The 20,037-nt window shown below is 41.8% G+C and overlaps 1 protein-coding gene across 1 annotated transcript in view; it reads left to right on the top strand.

The window, feature by feature from the left end:
• The window catches only part of LOC138637842 (phospholipid scramblase family member 5-like), a 170,932-nt gene that overhangs the window by 103,918 nt on the left and 46,977 nt on the right, over positions 1 to 20,037 (top strand). Inside the window, exon 4 of the mRNA XM_069726766.1 lies at positions 7,993 to 8,154. Coding sequence (XP_069582867.1) covers positions 7,993 to 8,154 — 162 coding nt within the window. The remainder of the gene's footprint in view (positions 1 to 7,992; positions 8,155 to 20,037) is intronic.

Below are 20,037 nucleotides of genomic sequence, written 5' to 3'. Positions count from 1 at the left end.
GGGCGTGCACTGGTGACGTCTTCGCGCTCTCTGATCTGAACGTCACAGTCAGAGGATGGAAGGCACTGCAGCGCTGGAACGGAGATAGGTAAGTATCGCAAGTGCCGGGGCCCGGAGCAGGCGGGGGGTACACTAACGGGGGCTGGCACTATAGCTCGCCAGTGTCCACGACGGCGAGAGACTTGCCCGGGTGCTGACGCTGACCCTGGTTGCTGCTAAGGGTGGCCCAATCAGTTATTAGGTTTAGAGGGCAATCACTTTCACACAGGACACTGTAGGTTTGCATTTCTTTTTCCCTTACTAATGAAGACCTTCATTTAAAAAAACACATTTTGTGTTTACTTGTTTTAGCTTTGGCTAATATTTAAATTTGTTTGGTGATTTAAAACATTTAAGTGTGATGAACATGCAAAAGAATAGGAAATTAGGAAGGGGACAAACATTTTTGTATACATGCACATCTCATGTAGGTACTGTTGTAGGGACATTTTATATTTTTCTTCTCTTTGTGCCTGAAGATCACGTAATGCCACGTTCAAACATTAAGCATTTGGTGAGTTTTTTACCTCAGTATTTGTAAGCCAGGAGTGGAACAGTCCTAGGAAAAGTATAATAGAAACACGTCACCACTTCTGTATTTTTTACCCCCTCCTTATTTTGGTCTACAAATACTGAGGTAAAAAACTCACCAAATGCTCACCGTGCACATGTGGTCTAAGAGTAGGTTCACATGACCATGAAAAAATTGTTCAGAGTTTCATCCAGAAAAGTGGTACTTTTTTTCTTGCATTAATAGATTGCAAGCTGCAATTTTTTTTTTCACACAGAGATTCGGTCAGTGGAAAAAAAATGTTCATCTACACATCCTTAAATAGTATTGTTGCAAGTGCGATCCTTTTTTCAACCCCTTACCACTGTGGGCTTTTCCATTTTTGAGTTTCCGTTTTTTGCTCTCCTTCCCAGAGCCATAACGCTTGTATTTTTCCATCACTATGGCCATATGAGTGCTTGTTTTTGGTGGGTCGAGCTGTAGTTTTGAACAACTCCATTGGTTTTGTCATATAGTATACTGTAAAATGGGAGAAGAATTCAAAGTGCAGTGAAATTGCAAAAAAAGTGCAATTCCACAATGTTTTTTTATTTTGCTGTTTCACCATGTTCGCTAAACGCTAAAACTGACCTGCTATTATGTTTCTTCAGGTCATTATGAGTTCGTAGATATCAAACATGTATAGGTTCTTTTTTTATTTAAGTGGTTAAAAAAAATCCAAAGTTTCATTAAAAAAGTCACCATTTTCCGAGACCCGTGCACTTCGTTTTTGTGATATGGGGCAGGTCGAGAGTTTATTTTTTGCGTGCCCAGCAGACGTTTTTATTGATACCATTCTGGTGTAGATACTAGATACGATCTTTTGATTGCTCCTTATTACATTTTAATGCAATGTTGTGGTGACCAAAAAAACGTAATTCTGGCATTTTAACTTAAGTTAGGCCATTTACTAATCAAAATTAATTATTTTTATATATTGATAGAGTGGATGATTCTGAAATCAGGGATACCAAATAAGTGTATTTTTTTGGTTTATTATTTTATTTTGAATGGGGAAAATGGGGGGTGATTTGAACTTTTAGATTTTTAAAGTTTTTTAAAAATTTTAAAAATATTTGTTTTTTACTTTTTACTTGTTTCAATAGTCTCCATGGGAGACTAAAAGTTAAGATCATCTGATTGCTTGTGCTAATCAAAGGAGGGCTTCACCCTACTCTGTGTAGCAGAAATGCTAACTTGCTATGACTGCAGACCCTGGGTTGTCATGCCAACCCATCGGTGACCCGCGGTCATGTGATACGGTGTAATTGGGCAGGATTAGTGAGGCACATGGTAAATGACACTATCAGAAAATAAAACGGCACTTAACAGCCACGGGTGGATCACGATTCCTCCCACCACTGTTAGGCCGGTTTCACACGTCAGTGGCTCCGGTACGTGAGGTGACAGTTTTCTCATGTACCGGAGACACTGACTCATGTAGACACATTGAAAGCAATGTGTCTCTGCACATGTCAGCGTGTTTTCACTGACCGTGTGTCCGTGTTCAAAACACAGAGACATGTCAGTGTTCGTGGGAGCGCACGGATTACACGGACCCATTAAAGTCAATGGGTCCGTGTAAAACACATACCGCACACGGACGCTGTCCGTGTGCAGTTCGTGCGCCGTGCAGGAGGCAGCGCTACTGTAAGCGCTGTCCCCCCCACGTGGTGCTGAAGCGGCCATTCATATCTTCTTTCCAGCAGCGTTCGCTGGAAAGATATGAAAAATACTTTTTTTTTTGTCCTCGTGTTTAAAATAAGGACCCCATAGGGGTGGAGCCGCATATTCATTACTGTAATGTCATTGACCAGAGAAATATTGCATTATAATTAACCCTTTTGTTACAAAGCATTTCTTCTTAAAAAAAAAAAAAAGAAAAGCCACCTGATTATCTTCATTAATGTCTTGTTGTAAGTAACATATGAAGGGAAATAAATACATTTCTGATTGTGCTTCGTTTTACACCCATTTATATAGACCTAACAATTCCTATACATTTGCCATTGACAGACAGGACTTTTCTTGAGCCGTTTGTATCTATTCGCTAGCTTGTGGTTTTTGCATCTAATTATCTCATAGGTCTTTGTTTCTGAAGTTCTTTTGGTTGGCACCGAAGCCAGCATGCTTTGCAGGTGTAGTGAGGAAAATCTGAGACTAAAAGCAGCCTACGAGGCAAAGACGTCTGCTTTGAGCTTTGAAGATTTTACTAAAAAACACATTAAATATTCCCTTTCGCTGAGATTACGATATGATGAGCTCAGTGCTGCCAGTAATGTGTTACCTTTATGAAGGTTCTGGTATCCTGCCACAAAAAAAGAGCAGAAGCTTTATTGTGCTGTGTGTGGTGCTCGAGAAGAAGAATCATAACCGCTGAAATGTAAAGAATAAAGAACATTTCTGACCTGAAACTTAGTTGTGGAAAAACAAGCCTACAGCTGGCTGCAGAATTCAAAGCTTACCCTGCGTACGGCTCACACAGGACAATGTACGTGCCAAGGATCTTTACAAATCACATATAGTGGAATAGTGTTATCTTACCGAACACCTTAATTACAGATGTCTATTGATTTATTATGGGTTTTGTAGCACTATCACATTTCACAACACATGGTTGATTCACATAGATAAACCCAAAAAGGTCCAGATGCCTTTTTTGAAAAATGTATTTTGACATACTAGATTCTGTGATGAGACATTGACCCGGGAACTAGTTTGATTGTGGAGTCGGCAGGAATATTTCCCCACATATGGGGCCATTAGCATTTCCCTCATGGGGTTCTTGCCTTCCTCTGGATCAACATGTTAGATTAAAGGTTGAAGATAATGGACTTTGGGCTTCTTTTAACCTTAAAAACATGAAACTATCAAACTACACAGCTTGTAATCACTCAGATCAGTCCATGTTCCTAGCGGGACTCATAATCTAAGGCAGTGTTCCCCAACTCCGGTCCTCAAGAGCCACCAACAGGTCATGTTTTCAGGATTCCCTTAGAATTGCACAGGTGATAATTGTGTCACCTGGACAGACAAGAATTCCATCACCTGTGCAATACTAAGGAAATCCTGAAAACATGACCTGTTTGCGGCTCTTGAGGACCGGACTTGGGGAACACTGAATTCTAAGGCATCATTCAGGCCTCAGTGATTTTTCTTCTACGCAAATAAATTAACCAATTTATTAGTGTTTTGGATCAGAAATTCATCAGTGTTAGTTTTTACATCCATGTTTTATCTGTTTTTATCATATGCAACAAAAATTGATGGTGATTCCTCAAGGTTCTATTAACAAACAATTACAAAAAATGGACAGCACTAGGGTGCAGGTAGGATGGCATTGTTGTCCGAGGTTTTCAAGGGTCTGTAAATATGAATGGTTGAACAGTCTCTTAATTTTCTCTTTTGCTGGACACAAGGTCCTCACAGACATGTGAAAATCGGCATAGACTGTAATGGGTATGTGGTTTATCCATGGCAAACACAAACAGCAATGGTTTGTGAAAAACTAACATCTGAATGAGGCCTGTGTTTTCAATTTCAAAGGTGAACACATGGAACAATTTTATAGGAAGCCAACTGATTTTATACACAAGATTTGTCACACATTAATCATGGCTTTGTCATAATTTCTGGAAAACAATTGTGATAATTCAAAAAACACAATAAAAATCCCTGTCATGTAATACTTTCTGTTTAGCCATGTCTTGCATAATTTACTGAATATTCTGATGACAACAAATAGGGTTCCTCGTTGTAGTTTCTACAATAGATTTCACAACTTTCCCAAACTTCTTACTAGGTCACGTGCACATGTTCAGTTTTTGGTCAGCATTTAACCTCAATATTTGAAAGCCAAAACCAAAAGTGAATAAAAAATGTATAACTTTTCCACGTGTTTCTATTATACTTTTCCTCTGACTGTTCCACTTCTGGTTTTGTCTTACAATTACTGATGTTAAATACTAACCAAATTTTGAACCTGTGAACGTGGCCCTGAAATTTAATCACACTCTTCAGAGAAAATCCGTGGTGTGAATTTGACATCTGCAATATGTCAATTTATTCTGTGAATTTTCACTATAGCTTTCACCATAAAAATATTTCAAGAAATAAATCTGCAATAATTCCACAAAATTGGCCTTGGAATTTGCAGCAAAATCCATCTATTTGGACTAATTTTGTCTCTGCAGATTAGCTAGGGATTTTCCTTTATGAATGTAGCCTTAGATTTTAGAGGAAAATGTCTTTAAGGCCTGTCCCACACGTCCAGATAATTCCGGTACCGGAAAAATCGGTACCAGAGTTATCCGAGTCCGTGTGTCCATGTGTTCACGTAGCACATCAGTGTGGCACACGTGCGGCAGCCGTGTGCCGTCCATGTGCCGACTGGGTACCACACGCACCGTGCAGGAGACAGCGCTAGAGTTAAGTGCTGTTCCCCTGCTTTGGGTGCTGAATCTAGAATTCATTCCTTCTTCCCAGCAGCGTTCGCTGGAGCGAAGGAATGAAAAATCATTTTTTTTTTAATTTTTTTGTTGTGAGGTGGGAGGTGGAGCCGCATATTCATCACTGTAATAAGCGGCACCACGTGACCGCTCATACAGGAAGAGCTGCGACACTGGAGAAAGCATCGAGGGAGCCGGGTAAGTATTTTAATGCCAGCGGGCGGGCGCACAGGGGGAGGGAGGGGGAAGATTACCGGGAACTTTATTTTCACAACAAAAAAATATAAAAAAAAAGATTTTTCATTCCTTCGCTCCAGCGAACGCTGCTGGAGAGAAGAAATGAATGGGGCTTCAGCACCACAAGCTGGGGGGACAGCGCTTAATGTAGCGCTGTCTCCTGCACGGCACACGGACTGCACACGGACAGCATCCGTGTGCGGTACGTGTTTTACATGGACCCATTGACTTTAATGGGTCCGTGTGATCCGTGCGCTCCCACAAACACTGACATGTCTCCGTGTTTTTCAAACAGACACACGGTCCGTGAAAACACGCTGACATGTGCAGAGACACATTGATTTTAATGTGTCTACGGGTGTCAGTGGCTCCGGTACGTGAGGAAACTGTTACCTCACGTATCAAAGCCACTGACATGTGAAACCGGCCTAATAAAAATTCTACATGTTGAAACAACGGGCCAGCGAATCATGACAATCTTGAAGAGAGCTGCTCCTAATGAATTGGGTGCGTGGAGAGCACCTCTGTGTGTGCCTCGCCACAAATCCTACTCCATTCCATGCTAAAGCAAGATTTTTGGTGTAGAGAACATTGCATAAAATTGACGAGTAATGGTCACCACGCTCCCGTCCTGGCCCAGCTCGGCCCACTTCGTCTGAGCTGGATAAAAAAGTGTAAAATTATGCAACTTTTCAAAGCTTTTTTTGTCAGAATACTGGCGTAAAGGCTTTGATAAATCGGGCCCACAGAGTTAATATGTTAATATTCTCCCTGAAGGAAACTTTTAGACCCCCCCTCAAACTATTTATGTGATTGTATATGTCTTTAATAAATAATCCAATGGATCCCTCTATGACCTCAAAAGCCTGCTCCATCTGGAATTGCATTTGGATGTGATGATGCACTTCTATTTTTTCATCCTCACACTGTACTCATTACCTAGCAGCACCCTCCCCTGGCTGATTGACAGGTTGTTTGCTCTGGTATAAGGTATTGACTGACCTGTCAATCGTGTTACACCTCTTAGAAATCTCTAATAATGGCTTATTGGTCGTCATATAAAAGTAGAAAGTAATAAAAATGAAATATGTATTTTTAATAACATTAAAGAAGAAATTCACTTGAGGATTTCTATTTGCTAGTATTTTTTTTTTTACACTTCTGCACTTTAGACCAGGCAGAACATATGCCAAATCTATTACAATGGCACATGTTGTGAGATGTGTATTATAGCTGAAATGATAGATGTTATAGATACTTTTCTCTTTTTCTTGTCCGACTTTCTTTAGATCACAATTTTATAATAACATTGAGGTGCACCTAGAGACATAGAATGTTGGCTTCTCTTGTGCTCTTGACCACATACACTGGATTCTTTATGTTACGCACTCTTTTTCTACTAATTAGCAAGTAAAATGAGCTAATTGTGATGTGCTGCTGCAGTGCAGTATGGAGCAATCTCCACCAGGGGGTGCTGGATAAGGAAAGGAGGCTGCACACACAGCACAGCTACACTGAACAACAACACAGGTGTCACAGGTAATGAAAGGGACATGAAACAAGCCAAGGTCATACACGGAGATAGCAGCGCGGTACAGAAGGGGCGAGCAGAGAATCGTCGGGGGCAAGCAAGATGTCAGAACCTACCGGGAACGTGGTAACCAAAACGTGAGGCGTAAGACATAGTCGGGGTACAGGCCAAAGGTCAGAACAAGTAACAAACGGGTGCAGTCAGTCAGAGGCAAAGAGGAACACTTAGAACAGGGATCCAGGTCAGGAGCTCAAACAGTGCAGGATGAACTTATAGCTGACACTGGCCCCCAGGCTGCAGAGGACTTAAATAGCACAGCCAGCTCCAGGGTGAGGCAGAGAGGATTAACTCCCACATGACCAGTCCAGAGACAAGAGAGCTGAGCATAATCTCAGAACTGGATCATGACACTAATACCCTGTAGCAAGTCAAGAAATAAATAGTAATAGTGCATGTCGTGTAAACTAAGCATCCTATGTTATTTACATGCGCTATTACTATTTACATACTTACGGACTATAGGGTATTTGTTCATTTTATTTTTGCCCTAGGTTTTGTCTACTAAATGGCCACAGTGTGAATGAGCACCTACACATTGCACTTGCCATTATATGTTCCAGCTCATGGTTTTGGTTTTGCTTCAGTATTTTGTGCTTCGTACAAATGTGATCTTGGCTTCCCCTTTTTGAGCTGGGCATTTCAGCTACATAACTTTTCTTTGCAGGTGTCTGAATAATCGGGTCTAGGTCCTGGACAGGACCCAGGTCTATGAGATAGGTGGTCACCCCAAGGACTGATGTCAGCCCCGACGCGCATTTTGAGAGCTTTCTCTCATCTATATTGAGGTCTACAGACACATATAGAGGTTTAATACTAAAGATAGGACCGTCCCGGTTGGGTGCGACTTGTCGTAGTGGGATGGCCTTTACGTTTTTTTTGTTATCAAAATAGTATTAAATAAGTTTACATGCACTATCCCTATTTACTTATCTACTTATGGCAGAGTATTTGTTCATTTTGTTTTTGTCTGTTAAATGGCAACAGTGCGAACGTGCAGTTTTACCAACATGTGTTCCAGCTCACGTCTTTGGTTTTATTTAGCAAGTAAGCAGCAGAATTCCTGGTGCACAGCACATTTTATCTGAGAAGATGACAATATCTTCTCCTTTCTTTTTTCTATTGCGTAGGTGAAAACATTAACTGAAAAGTCACTCATTGGGAAGATTTCCAAGTACTGGTCAGGATTCGTCAATGATGTGTTCACTAATGCCGATAACTTTGGAATCGAATTTCCAGCCGATCTTGACGTGAAGCTGAAAGCTGCTTTGATTGGCACCTGCTTTCTTATAGTAAGTACAGTAAATGCATCTGTTATACATTGCAGATCCGGATAATTAGCTGGGCTCCCATGGATATCTGTATTTAATTAAGCCTTGTGATCATGCTTTCAGAGTAATTCTTACAGTATCCCAGCTGACTGAGAGGGAGGGAAAGTCTAGGAGGTGGAAAAGCATTACTTCACCCGCAGTGGCACAGTGCCTCGCATTGTTCTCTTGCAGCGCGAAAGCTTCTGGTTCATAACACTGAGCCCTATGGATGTGAACGACATATATTCTCCTAATGTTCGCTGGGGTTCTGTTCTTACTCCCTCCATTCAGACTCATACTGGTAGGTTAATTGGTGTCTAACTAGTTAAGTGTGTCCCTGTTATCGGGAATTATGAGGCCTGGGGCCAGTGTAAATAAGCATTCCCCATAATGTGCAGTATAAAGTAGAATTACTGTTAATTAATAGATGTTTTGTAAAAGAATTGACCTTATTTTTCAGAAACGAGTTCGTGCCTTTCCTTCTTATGATGCATAGTCATTTCTCAGGGATGCAGAAAGTAAGGATGTGACTAGTGCGGCCCACATTTTATTTGTTTTCAGATGCAGACATTAGTCGAAACATAATAGTCTGATAAATCTATATATTTCTGGAGTATTGGATAAAGTAAGACTCAAAGAAAAACAGGGAGACCATACAAGCTCATGTAGATATAAAATGTTTTAATGTTGTAGCCAGTTATTTTATATCTTTTAATAAATCCCCTATGGCTGCCACATTTTTCATACAGGCAATCAGTATCTGATCATTGGGGGTCTGACTCCTAAATGAGGGCTGCATCAACTATTGTCTGCCAGGTAGAGAGCTGTACATTTGGCGGTGGATCTGCATGGTACATAACCCCTTTCTCATGTACAGCACCATGGAATTAATGGTGCTATATACGTTAATAAATAATAATAATACTGCAGCCTCAGTACAAGTGATGGCCACTACTACGTGTACAGAGCTCTGCATAGTAAGCAATGTAAAGGACATGGTAGTTACTGAAGCAAGTGACATCGTTCTGATGCAAGAGGTCGGACCAGCACCAATCAGGTACTGATAGCCCACCAATAAAGTAGACTTGAAACCCTCTTAAGGCTATGTGCACACGTTGCGGATTTTGCTGCACATGCTTCGGAAGAAACCGTACGGAAACATAGCGTTGTTTATTCCGCAGCATGTCAATTCTTTGTGCGGATTCTGCAGCAGTTTACACCTTCTCCATAATAGGAATCCGCAGGTGTAAAACCGCAGGTGGAATTCGCACAAAATCCGCAAAAAAATCACGGTAAATCCGCGGTAATTCTGCAGGAAATCTGCGGTGCGGTTTACCTGCTTATTTACCAAAACCAGTCCGGAAAAATCCGCAGCGTGTGCACATACCCTTAGGGTTATGTTCACACAGAGAGGTTTTTTGCAGTATTTTTTTACTGCATGAAAAATGCAGAGTTGACAGAAAAATGCTGCACACATTGCTTACGTTTGTAATGCGTTTTTGATCAGTATGTTGAATGGGTATAAAGAAAATGAGTAAGAATGTTAGAAGAATTGACATGCTGTGGTTTGCAAAAACGCACCACACCTCAAGTAGCGCAAGAAAAAAAAATGCGAATGAGATTTTAGAAATCTCATTTATTTTACTGATGCTGTATATTTTCCAAGTGAAAAAATGGACTGAAAAATGCAGTAATAATGCTTCGTGTGAACAGGCACTTAAAGGAGCGAGGTCACATTCCTTCTCATTGACATCTATGGAAACATGGAGTGTTTTCTGTGCGAAAAACAAACTTGTTGCTGAAGTGCGCAATGACCAGCCGGACTTTGAAAAGACGGTCAAAGTCGGGGTCATTTCAGAGGGAACGTTGTGTATTATCATTGTAATGTAAGCATTTTTGGATTGCCTCAAATCGCTCACAGGTCATAGCCATGTGGAACAGTGGAGTGTTGTATAAAATATCAATGATCCAATATTGCCAAAGTTCAGGCTTCTTCACTATACCCATGTGAAGGACCAGGCTCCAAAACAACATCACTTCTACTGCGTCTACAGTTGTCCAGTTAGAAAATAATGAAAGACGGTTTTGCGCCAAAAATTGCTGGGCGTACAAATTTGTTTAGGCCAACATGAGGTTTACAAAATCCTCAGAGAAAAATACTGAAAAAATCTACTTCTGTGAGGCCAGTGGTGTAAAATCAGAAACCAGCGGCTCATAATTTTCAGGGGGTGAGGTCCATGCGGGGTCAGTAACAGTGGGCACTGGTTCCATTCTGTCCTGTGGTGTCTGTGTGGCAGTTCAGTATTACTTGAGGAGGAGGAAAAATAAAGGACGGTGGGATCCTCTGCGTCACTATCAGTGTCGGAGGCAAGGAGAGCGTATGCCTCCTTTGCTGAATTCCACGTTTTGGACGAGCAGGATGACATTTTTCCCCATATTCGGTGTTTGTGTATGTTCCAAATTTTATTCCATTGTGTGTGTGCTTGGTGTAAACTTCTTTTTTTATTTAGAAGAGAAAAAAAAGATGACTATAGAAAGAAAAATATTAAAAATTGATAAACTAAAAAACAAACTTACTAAACGGACATCAGTAAAAAAGTAATTACTGAGCGCAACTGACACTAAGCCTGACTCAGTTCAATAAAAAATACTGTAGTAGTCGCCGATTACTACAGTATATGTTAACTTAGTAGCAGCACAGCCGGAGATACTTAGTCTCAGGATAAGGAGGCACACAGGTTATGAATTAAAAGGTTTAACTTTTATTGAAAAAATATGTTGATAAAAAAATAAGTTAAAACACAATCAAGGATATCTGATTGCAGCAAACTGATAACAACATGTGTATCAGCACTGAAAATATGACTAATGTAAAGCTCCAATGTAGACATGGGATAGTAAGAGCCAAAAGCAGGTACCGTATTTTTCAGATTATAAGACACAATTTCCCCCCCCCCAAATTTGCTATATTGTAATTTTATCCTCTTAATGCCCCTTGTTATGATGCTCCCTTAGTTCTCTCCAGTAACCCTCTTCAAATCTCCAAGGAAGTAAAGATGCCACCCCATATTACCTGTCCACATTAATGATTTCCACTTACTGTACCCGGTTATGACGCCCCCATACAATAACATTGGTCCGAGTGTGATCCGATGTTTTGTTGGATTGCACTCAGACCAAAAATACTCTCTTCTGCACCTGCCATCACTTTTCATTCTGCTTTTGATAGTGACAAGTTCTTTAGTTTGTGCATTCTACTTGTTGGCCACAAGATGGCAGGCAATCGATGCACAATCACAGTATAACAACATGTGATGAGATGGTTTTAATGTTGCGCGAAATATTTATAATTTATAATTCATTTGGATCCAGTATTATTCAGGATATACTTACATTGTTCTGTGTTGCGCTGACTAATAAAATAATGAAGTCAATTGCATTATGAATAAAATTACAATAGGCAAAAGTTAATAAAGATTACATATTTCTTTTATCTCTGCTGTATTTCTATATACAAAATACATAAGTGTTTTGTATTACTTTAAAAACATTAGTCATTATAATTGAAATCAATAATTTACTACTTGACTCATAATATCTGCCTCCAGTGATGGTCTGGGAAAGATGATCTTTCATATAATTAGTCTGCAGACATAAAGACCACAACACTGTCAAGTTGGGCGGCCAGCGGAATATCAGTACCCAGGGTTGTACTGATGGTTATGGAGGCTTGGACAAAATGTGTAAAATAAAACAAATTAAAGTAGTATTTTTTTTTTAATTCGCAAATTGAACCATATGTTGTGAATTTAGGACCAAACTTTTTTTTTTAAGTTTATCCTTTTCATTGATCCATCAACAAAACTGTGTGTTGGCCTCTTAATATTTGAGGGACAAGTTGTAGTTTTTGTAGGCACCAATTGAAGGTACATATAATTTATTAATTGCAATAATTAACAAACTAGCACACTATGGTTCTTCTGGCAAGGAACATTGTTATTCAATCACTCCCGCCAATAACAAAGAAAAGCGATAGAGTGGTGTAATCCTATACATAATATTCATATAACCCTGTAGCCCATCCCAGCTTTTTGCAGGTCTACAATTTTGTCCCTGGTGTCCTTGGATAGCTCTTTGGTCTTGGCCATGGTGGAGAGGTTGGAGTGTGATTGATTGAGTGTGTGGACAGGTGCCTTTTCTACTGGTAATGAGTTCAAACATTTGCAGGTAATGGTAGTGAGAGTAGAGTAGGAGGGCTTCTTAAAAAAATAACATGTCTGTGAGAGCCAGAATTTTTGCTGGCTTGTAAGTGAGCAAATACTTATTTCATGCAATAAAATGAAAATTAATTATGTAAAATCATATAATGTGATTTCTCAATTTTTTAATGATTCTATCTCTCACAGTTGAAGCCTACCCATGACAAAAATTACAGACCTCTCCTACATTTATAGATATATATTGAAAAGTGTAGTCAGGTAAATAGAAGATGAGTGAAAAAAAAGGAGTGAGACAACATAACAGCAGTTATATAAAGGTGGAGAAGATGGTATAATAGCCCTCTGAAGACCCCTGTGTTTTCATGTTTGGGCTCTTTTCCATTTGAGAGAAACATGTCCGTGTCTCGCATGTGAAAACCAAGCTCGTAGTAAGTAATACATGTCAGTCTTACATCAGACCTTCATCAGTTACAGGACAAAGTAAGGTTATTAGATCAAGTGGACTAATAATCTTGGTTAGAGATCACTAGATCATTAAACATTCCATTACATGAAAAAGTGGGGCAAGGGTTGTCAGACCTGTGCACATATAGGGTTAAATGCGATGTGCCTCAGTGGCATGTGCGGACACGGTGTCCACCGCTGGTTTCTGCTGTGAGACATGGAGTCCCTCACAATTCCGGTCTTCCAGCTACCGGTGTCTGCGCTCATTAGGGAGGTAGCCCAGTCACAGCCAACTCCCCAGTTCTTCACTCTCCTGCACTCCACTTCCCCTACACACTCACTACAATCTGTTCTTCTTTCTCTTCTGTCTCTTGCCAGGAGCTGCAGCACCCTAGTGGCTGCGCGGCCCCTCTAGTCCCTTCTCCTGTGTCTCTCTGACAGACCGACTGACCTCACTTTCCCTCCAGACCAGAATATATACAGGGGAGCCACCCACAAGCTGGATCAGAGCTCTGTTATGACCACACTGATATGACCTGGTGGCTAAAACGCAACATGGAGCGAGCTCTGAGAAGGTGGTATCTCTACTGACCGCAGTCCCTAATCCTAACAACAACACTAGAAATAGCCGTGGGATGTTCCTGACTCTCCCTAGACACCTCTTCACAGCCTAAGAAATAACTACCCCTAAAGAAGGAAATAGAAAGCTATCTTGCCTCAGAGAAAACCCCCAAAAGGAAAGATAGCCCCCCACAAATATTGACTGTGAATGGAGAGGGAAATGACGTACACAGAAATTAAATCAGAATTCAGCAAAGGAGGCCAATACTAAACTAGATAGACAGAGAGAAAAGGATACTGTGCGGTCAGTATAAAAAACTACAAAATCCACGCAGAGTTTACAAAAATGAACTCCACACTGACTCACGGTGTGGAGGGGCAAATCTGCTTTCCCAGAGCTTCCAGCTAGCCTGAATAAGACATAGTGACAAGCTGGACAAAAAGAGACATATTTGCAAAGCAATAGAGTCCAAACAAATGGACAAACAAAAACTAGCAAAAACTTATCTTTTGCAGACAAGGACTGGCCATATGAGAAATCCAAGGGAAGAATCAAATCCAACCAAGAACATTGACAGCAGGCATGGACTAAAGCCCAGAGCAGGTTTAAATAACAAACCCAGGCAAGGCGAGTAGTGAAGGCAGCTGCTACAGCTACCTAAAGGAGCAGCAGTTCCACTCGAAACCACCAGAGGGAGCCCAAGGGCAGAACTCACAAAAATACCATTAGCAACCACAGGAGGGAGCTCCAGAACGGAATTCACCACACTACACCCCCCCCCCCTTGAGGAGGGGTCACCAAACCCTCACCAGAGCTCCCAGGCCGATCAGGATGAGCCAAATGGAAAGCACGAACCAAATTGGCAGCATGAATATCGGAGGCTACAACCCAAGAATTATCCTCCTGGCCATAACCCTTCCACTTGACCAGATACTGAAGCTTCCGCCTCGAAAAACGAGAATCCAAAATCTTCTCCACCACATATTCCAATTCCCCCTCAACCAACACCGGAGCAGGAGGATCAACGGAGGGAACCATAGGTACCACATATCTCCGCAACAAGGATCTATGGAACACATTATGAATGGAAAAGGAAGCTGGAAGGGCCAAACGAAAAGACACTGGATTGATAATTTCAGAAATCTTATAAGGCCCAATAAAGCGAGGCTTGAACTTAGGGGAAGAAACCTTCATAAGAACATGACGAGAAGACAACCAGAGCAAATCACCAACACGAAGCCGGGGACCAACACACCGACGATGGTTAGCAAAATGCTGAGCCTTTTCCTGAGACAACGTCAAATTGTCCACCACATGAGTCCAAATTTGCTGCAACCTGTCCACCACGGAATCCACACCAGGACAGTCAGAAGGATCAAGCTGCCCTGAAGAAAAACGAGGATGAAAACCAAAGTTACAAAAGAAAGGCGAAATCAAGGTAGCAGAACTAGCCCGATTATTAAGGGCAAACTCGGCCAACGGCAAAAAGGTCACCCAATCATCCTGATCAGCAGACACGAAGCATCTCAAATAGGTCTCCAAGGTCTGATTAGTTCGCTCCGTTTGGCCATTTGTCTGAGGATGGAATGCTGAAGAAAAAGACAAATCAATGCCCATTCTAGCACAAAAGGACCGCCAAAACCTAGAAATGAACTGGGAACCTCTGTCAGACACAATATTCTCCGGAATACCATGCAAACGAACCACATGCTGAAAAAATAATGGAACCCAATCAGAGGAGGAAGGCAACTTAGGCAACGGCACCAAATGGAACATCTTACAAAACCGGTCACAAACCACCCAGATGACAGTCATCTTCTGAGAGACAGGAAGATCAGAAATAAAATCCATGGAAATATGCGTCCAGGGCCTGTCAGGAATAGGCAAAGGCAAAAGCAACCCGCTGGCACGGGAACAGCAAGGCTTAGAAGGAGGACAGGTCCCACAGGACTGCAGAAACGAACGCACATCCCGCGACAAGGAAGGCCACCAAAAGGACCTAGCCACCAAATCTCTGGTACTGAAAATCCCAGGGTGACCAGCCAACACCGAACAATGAACCTCAGAAATTACCCTACTAGTCCATCTATCAGGAACAAACAATTTCTCCACAGGACAGCGGTCAGGTTTATCAGCCTGAAACTCCTGAAGTACCCGCCGCAAATCAGGGGAGATGGCAGAAAGAATCACCCCCTCCTTGAGGATCCCAGGCGGCTCAAGAACTCCCGGAGAATCAGGCAAAAACTCCTAGAAAGGGCATCAGCCTTCACATTCTTAGAACCCGGAATATACGAGACCACAAAATCAAAACGTGAGAAAAACAGAGACCACCGAGCCTGTCTAGGATTCAACCGCTTAGCAGACTCGAGGTAAATCAGATTCTTGTGATCAGTTAAGACCACCACGCGATGCTTGGCTCCCTCAAGCCAATGTCGCCACTCCTCAAATGCCCACTTCATAGCCAACAACTCCCGATTGCCGACATCATAATTACGCTCAGCAGGCGAAAACTTTCTGGAGAAGAAAGCACACGGTTTCATCAAAGAGCCATCAGAATTTCTCTGAGACAAAACGGCCCCTGCCCCAATCTCAGAAGCATCAACCTCAACCTGAAAAGGGAGAGAAACATCTGGCTGACGTAACACAGGGGCAGAAGTAAAACGACGTTTAAGCTCCTGAAAGGCCTCAACAGCCGCAGAGGACCAATTCACCACATCAGCGCCCTTCCTCGTCAAATCGGTCAGAGGCTTCACCACACTAGAAAAATTAGCAATAAAGCGGCGATAAAAATTGACAAAGCCCAAAAATTTCTGAAGGCTCTTTACAGATGTAGGTTGAGTCCAATCATGAATGGCCTGGACTTTAACAGGGTCCATTTCAATAGCCGAGGGGGAAAAAATGAAACCCAAAAAAGAAACCTTCTGAACTCCAAAGAGGCACTTAGACCCCTTCACAAACAACGCATTAGCACGAAGGACCTGAAAAACCATCCTAACCTGCTTTACATGAGACTCCCAATCATCGGAGAAAACCAAAATATCATCCAAATACACAATCATGAATTTATCCAGATAATTCCGGAAGATATCATGCATAAAGGACTGAAATACCGATGGAGCATTAGAGAGCCCGAATGGCATCACAAGATATTCAAAATGGCCTTCGGGCGTATTAAATGCTGTTTTCCATTCATCACCTTGTTTAATACGCACGAGATTATACGCCCCTCGAAGGTCGATTTTAGTAAACCAACTGGCACCCTTAATTCGAGCAAACAAATCAGAAAGTAAAGGTAAAGGGTACTGGAATTTGACAGTGATCTTATTGAGAAGGCGATAATCTATACAGGGTCTCAAGGAGCCATCCTTCTTGGCAACAAAAAAAAATCCCGCTCCCAACAGTGACGAAGACGGGCGAATATGCCCCTTCTCCAAGGACTCCTTTACATAACTCCGCATAACGGCATGCTCTGGCACAGACAGATTGAAAAGTCGGCCCTTAGGGAACTTACAGCCAGGAATCAAATTAATGGCACAATCGCAGTCCCTATGAGGAGGCAAAGAACTGGACTTGGGCTCATCAAATACATCCTGGAAATCCGACAAAAACTCAGGAACTTCAGAAGAAGGGGACGAGGAAATGGACATCAAAGGAATATCACTATGTATCCCCTGACAACCCCAACCAGTTACAGACATAGATCTCCAATCCAGCACTGGGTTATGTACCTGTAACAATGGAAAACCCAGCACAACAACATCATGCAAATTATGCAACACCAAAAAGCGAATATTTTCCTAATGTGCTGGAGCCATGTACATGGTTAACTGAGTCCAATACTGAGGTTTATTCTTGGCCAATGGCGTAGCATCAATCCCCCTTAAGGGAATAGGACTCTGCAAAGGCTCCAAGGAAAAACCACAGCGCTTGGCAAATTCTAAGTCCATTAAGTTCAGGGCAGCGCCAGAATCCACAAATGCCATTACAGAGAAGGACGACAATGAGCAAATCAGGGTAACAGACAAGAGAAATTTAGGCTGTACAGTACTAATGGTAACAGACCCAGGAACCCTCCTAGTACGCTTAGGGCAATCAGAAATAGCATGAGCAGAAACACCACAGTAAAAACACAGGCCATTCTGATGTCTGAATTTCTGTCTTTCTGCTCTAGTCAAAATCCTATCACATTGCATAGAGTCAGGACTTTGCTCAGAGGACACTGCCATATGGTGCACCACCTTGCGCTCACGCAAGCGCCGATCAATCTGAATGGCTAGAGACATAGATTCGCTCAAACCGGTAGGCGTAGGAAAGCCCACCATAACATCTTTAAGGGTTTCAGAAAGACCTTTTCTGAAAATAGCAGCCAGAGCCTCTTCATTCCACTTAGTGAGTACAGACCATTTCCTAAATTTCTGGCAGTATAACTCTGCCGCTTCTTGACCCTGACACAGGGCCAACAGTGTTTTCTCACCATGCTCTACTGAGTTAGGTTCGTCATACAACAATCCGAGCGCTTGAAAAAATGCATCCACACTCAACAATGCCGGATCCCCTGTTTCAAGAGCAAAAGCCCAGTCTTGAGGATCACCACGCAGTAAGGATATGATAATTTTTACTTGCTGAATGGGATCACCAGAAGAACGGGGTTTCAAAGCAAAAAACAATTTGCAGCTATTTTTAAAGTTCAAAAACTTGGATCTGTCCCCAAAAAACAAATCAGGAGTAGGAATTCTAGGCTCTAGAGCCGGAGTCTGGACAATATAATCTTGGATACTCTGAAATCTTGCAGCAAGTTGATCCACACGAGAAAACAAACTCTGAACCTCCATACCAGCTCATATATCCAGCACCACCCAGATATCAAGAGGAAAAAAAGACAGAACAGAGCACAGAAAAAAAAATGGTTCAGAACTTTCTTTTCCTTCTTTTGAGATGCATTTAATTCATTTGTGGCCTGCTGTACTGTTATAACCTGGTGGTTAAGAGGCCATACTGATATGACCTGGTGGCTAAAACGCAACATGGAGCGAGCTCTGAGAAGGTGGTATCTCTACTGACCGCAGTCCCTAATCCTAACAACAACACTAGAAATAGCCGTGGGATGTTCCTGACTCTCCCTAGACACCTCTTCACAGCCTAAGAAATAACTACCCCTAAAGAAGGAAATAGAAAGCTATCTTGCCTCAGAGAAAACCCCCAAAAGGAAAGAAAGCCCCCCACAAATATTGACTGTGAATGGAGAGGGAAATGACGTACACAGAAATGAAATCAGAATTCAGCAAAGGAGGCCAATACTAAACTAGATAGACAGAGAGAAAAGGATACTGTGCGGTCAGTATAAAAACTACAAAATCCACGCAGAGTTTACAAAAATGAACTCCACACCGTGGAGGGGCAAATCTGCTTTACCAGAGCTTCCAGCTAGCCTGAATAAGACATAGTAACATACATAGTAACATAGTAACATAGTTAGTAAGGCCGAAAAAAGACATTTGTCCATCCAGTTCAGCCTATATTCCATCATAATAAATCCCCAGATCTACGTCCTTCTACAGAACCTAATAATTGTATGATACAATATTGTTCTGCTCCAGGAAGACATCCAGGCCTCTCTTGAACCCCTCGACTGAGTTCGCCATCACCACCTCCTCAGGCAAGCAATTCCAGATTCTCACTGCCCTAACAGTAAAGAATCCTCTTCTATGTTGGTGGAAAAACCTTCTCTCCTCCAGACGCAAAGAATGCCCCCTTGTGCCCGTCACCTTCCTTGGTATAAACAGATCCTCAGCGAGATATTTGTATTGTCCCCTTATATACTTATACATGGTTATTAGATCGCCCCTCAGTCGTCTTTTTTCTAGACTAAATAATCCTAATTTCGCTAATCTATCTGGGTATTGTAGTTCTCCCATCCCCTTTATTAATTTTGTTGCCCTCCTTTGTACTCTCTCTAGTTCCATTATATCCTTCATGAGCACCGGTGCCCAAAACTGGACACAGTACTCCATGTGCGGTCTAACTAGGGATTTGTACAGAGGCAGTATAATGCTCTCATCATGTGTATCCAGACCTCTTTTAATGCACCCCATGATCCTGTTTGCCTTGGCAGCTGCTGCCTGGCACTGGCTGCTCCAGGTAAGGTTATCATTAACTAGGATCCCCAAGTCCTTCTACCTGTCAGATTTACCCAGTGGTTTCCCATTCAGTGTGTAATGGTGATATTGATTCCTTCTTCCCATGTGTATAACCTTACATTTATCATTGTTAAACCTCATCTGCCACCTTTCAGCCCAAGTTTCCAATTTATCCAGATCCATCTGTAGCAGAATACTATCTTCTCTTGTATTAACTGCTTTACATAGTTTTGTATCATCTGCAAATATCGATATTTTACTGTGTAAACCTTCTACCAGATCATTAATGAATATGTTGAAGAGAACAGGTCCCAATACTGACCCCTGCGGTACCCCACTGGTCACAGCGACCCAGTTAGAGACTATACCATTTATAACCACCCTCTGCTTTCTATCACTAAGCCAGTTACTAACCCATTTACACACATTTTCCCCCAGACCAAGCATTCTCATTTTGTGTACCAACCTCTTGTGCGGCACGGTATCAAACGCTTTGGAAAAA

The sequence above is a fragment of the Ranitomeya imitator genome, chromosome 5 (genome assembly GCF_032444005.1).
Source record: "Ranitomeya imitator isolate aRanImi1 chromosome 5, aRanImi1.pri, whole genome shotgun sequence".
Lineage (NCBI taxonomy): Eukaryota > Metazoa > Chordata > Amphibia > Anura > Dendrobatidae > Ranitomeya > Ranitomeya imitator.
Note: the sequence above shows the minus strand (reverse complement) of the source record. Positions and strands in the feature narration are given on the sequence as shown.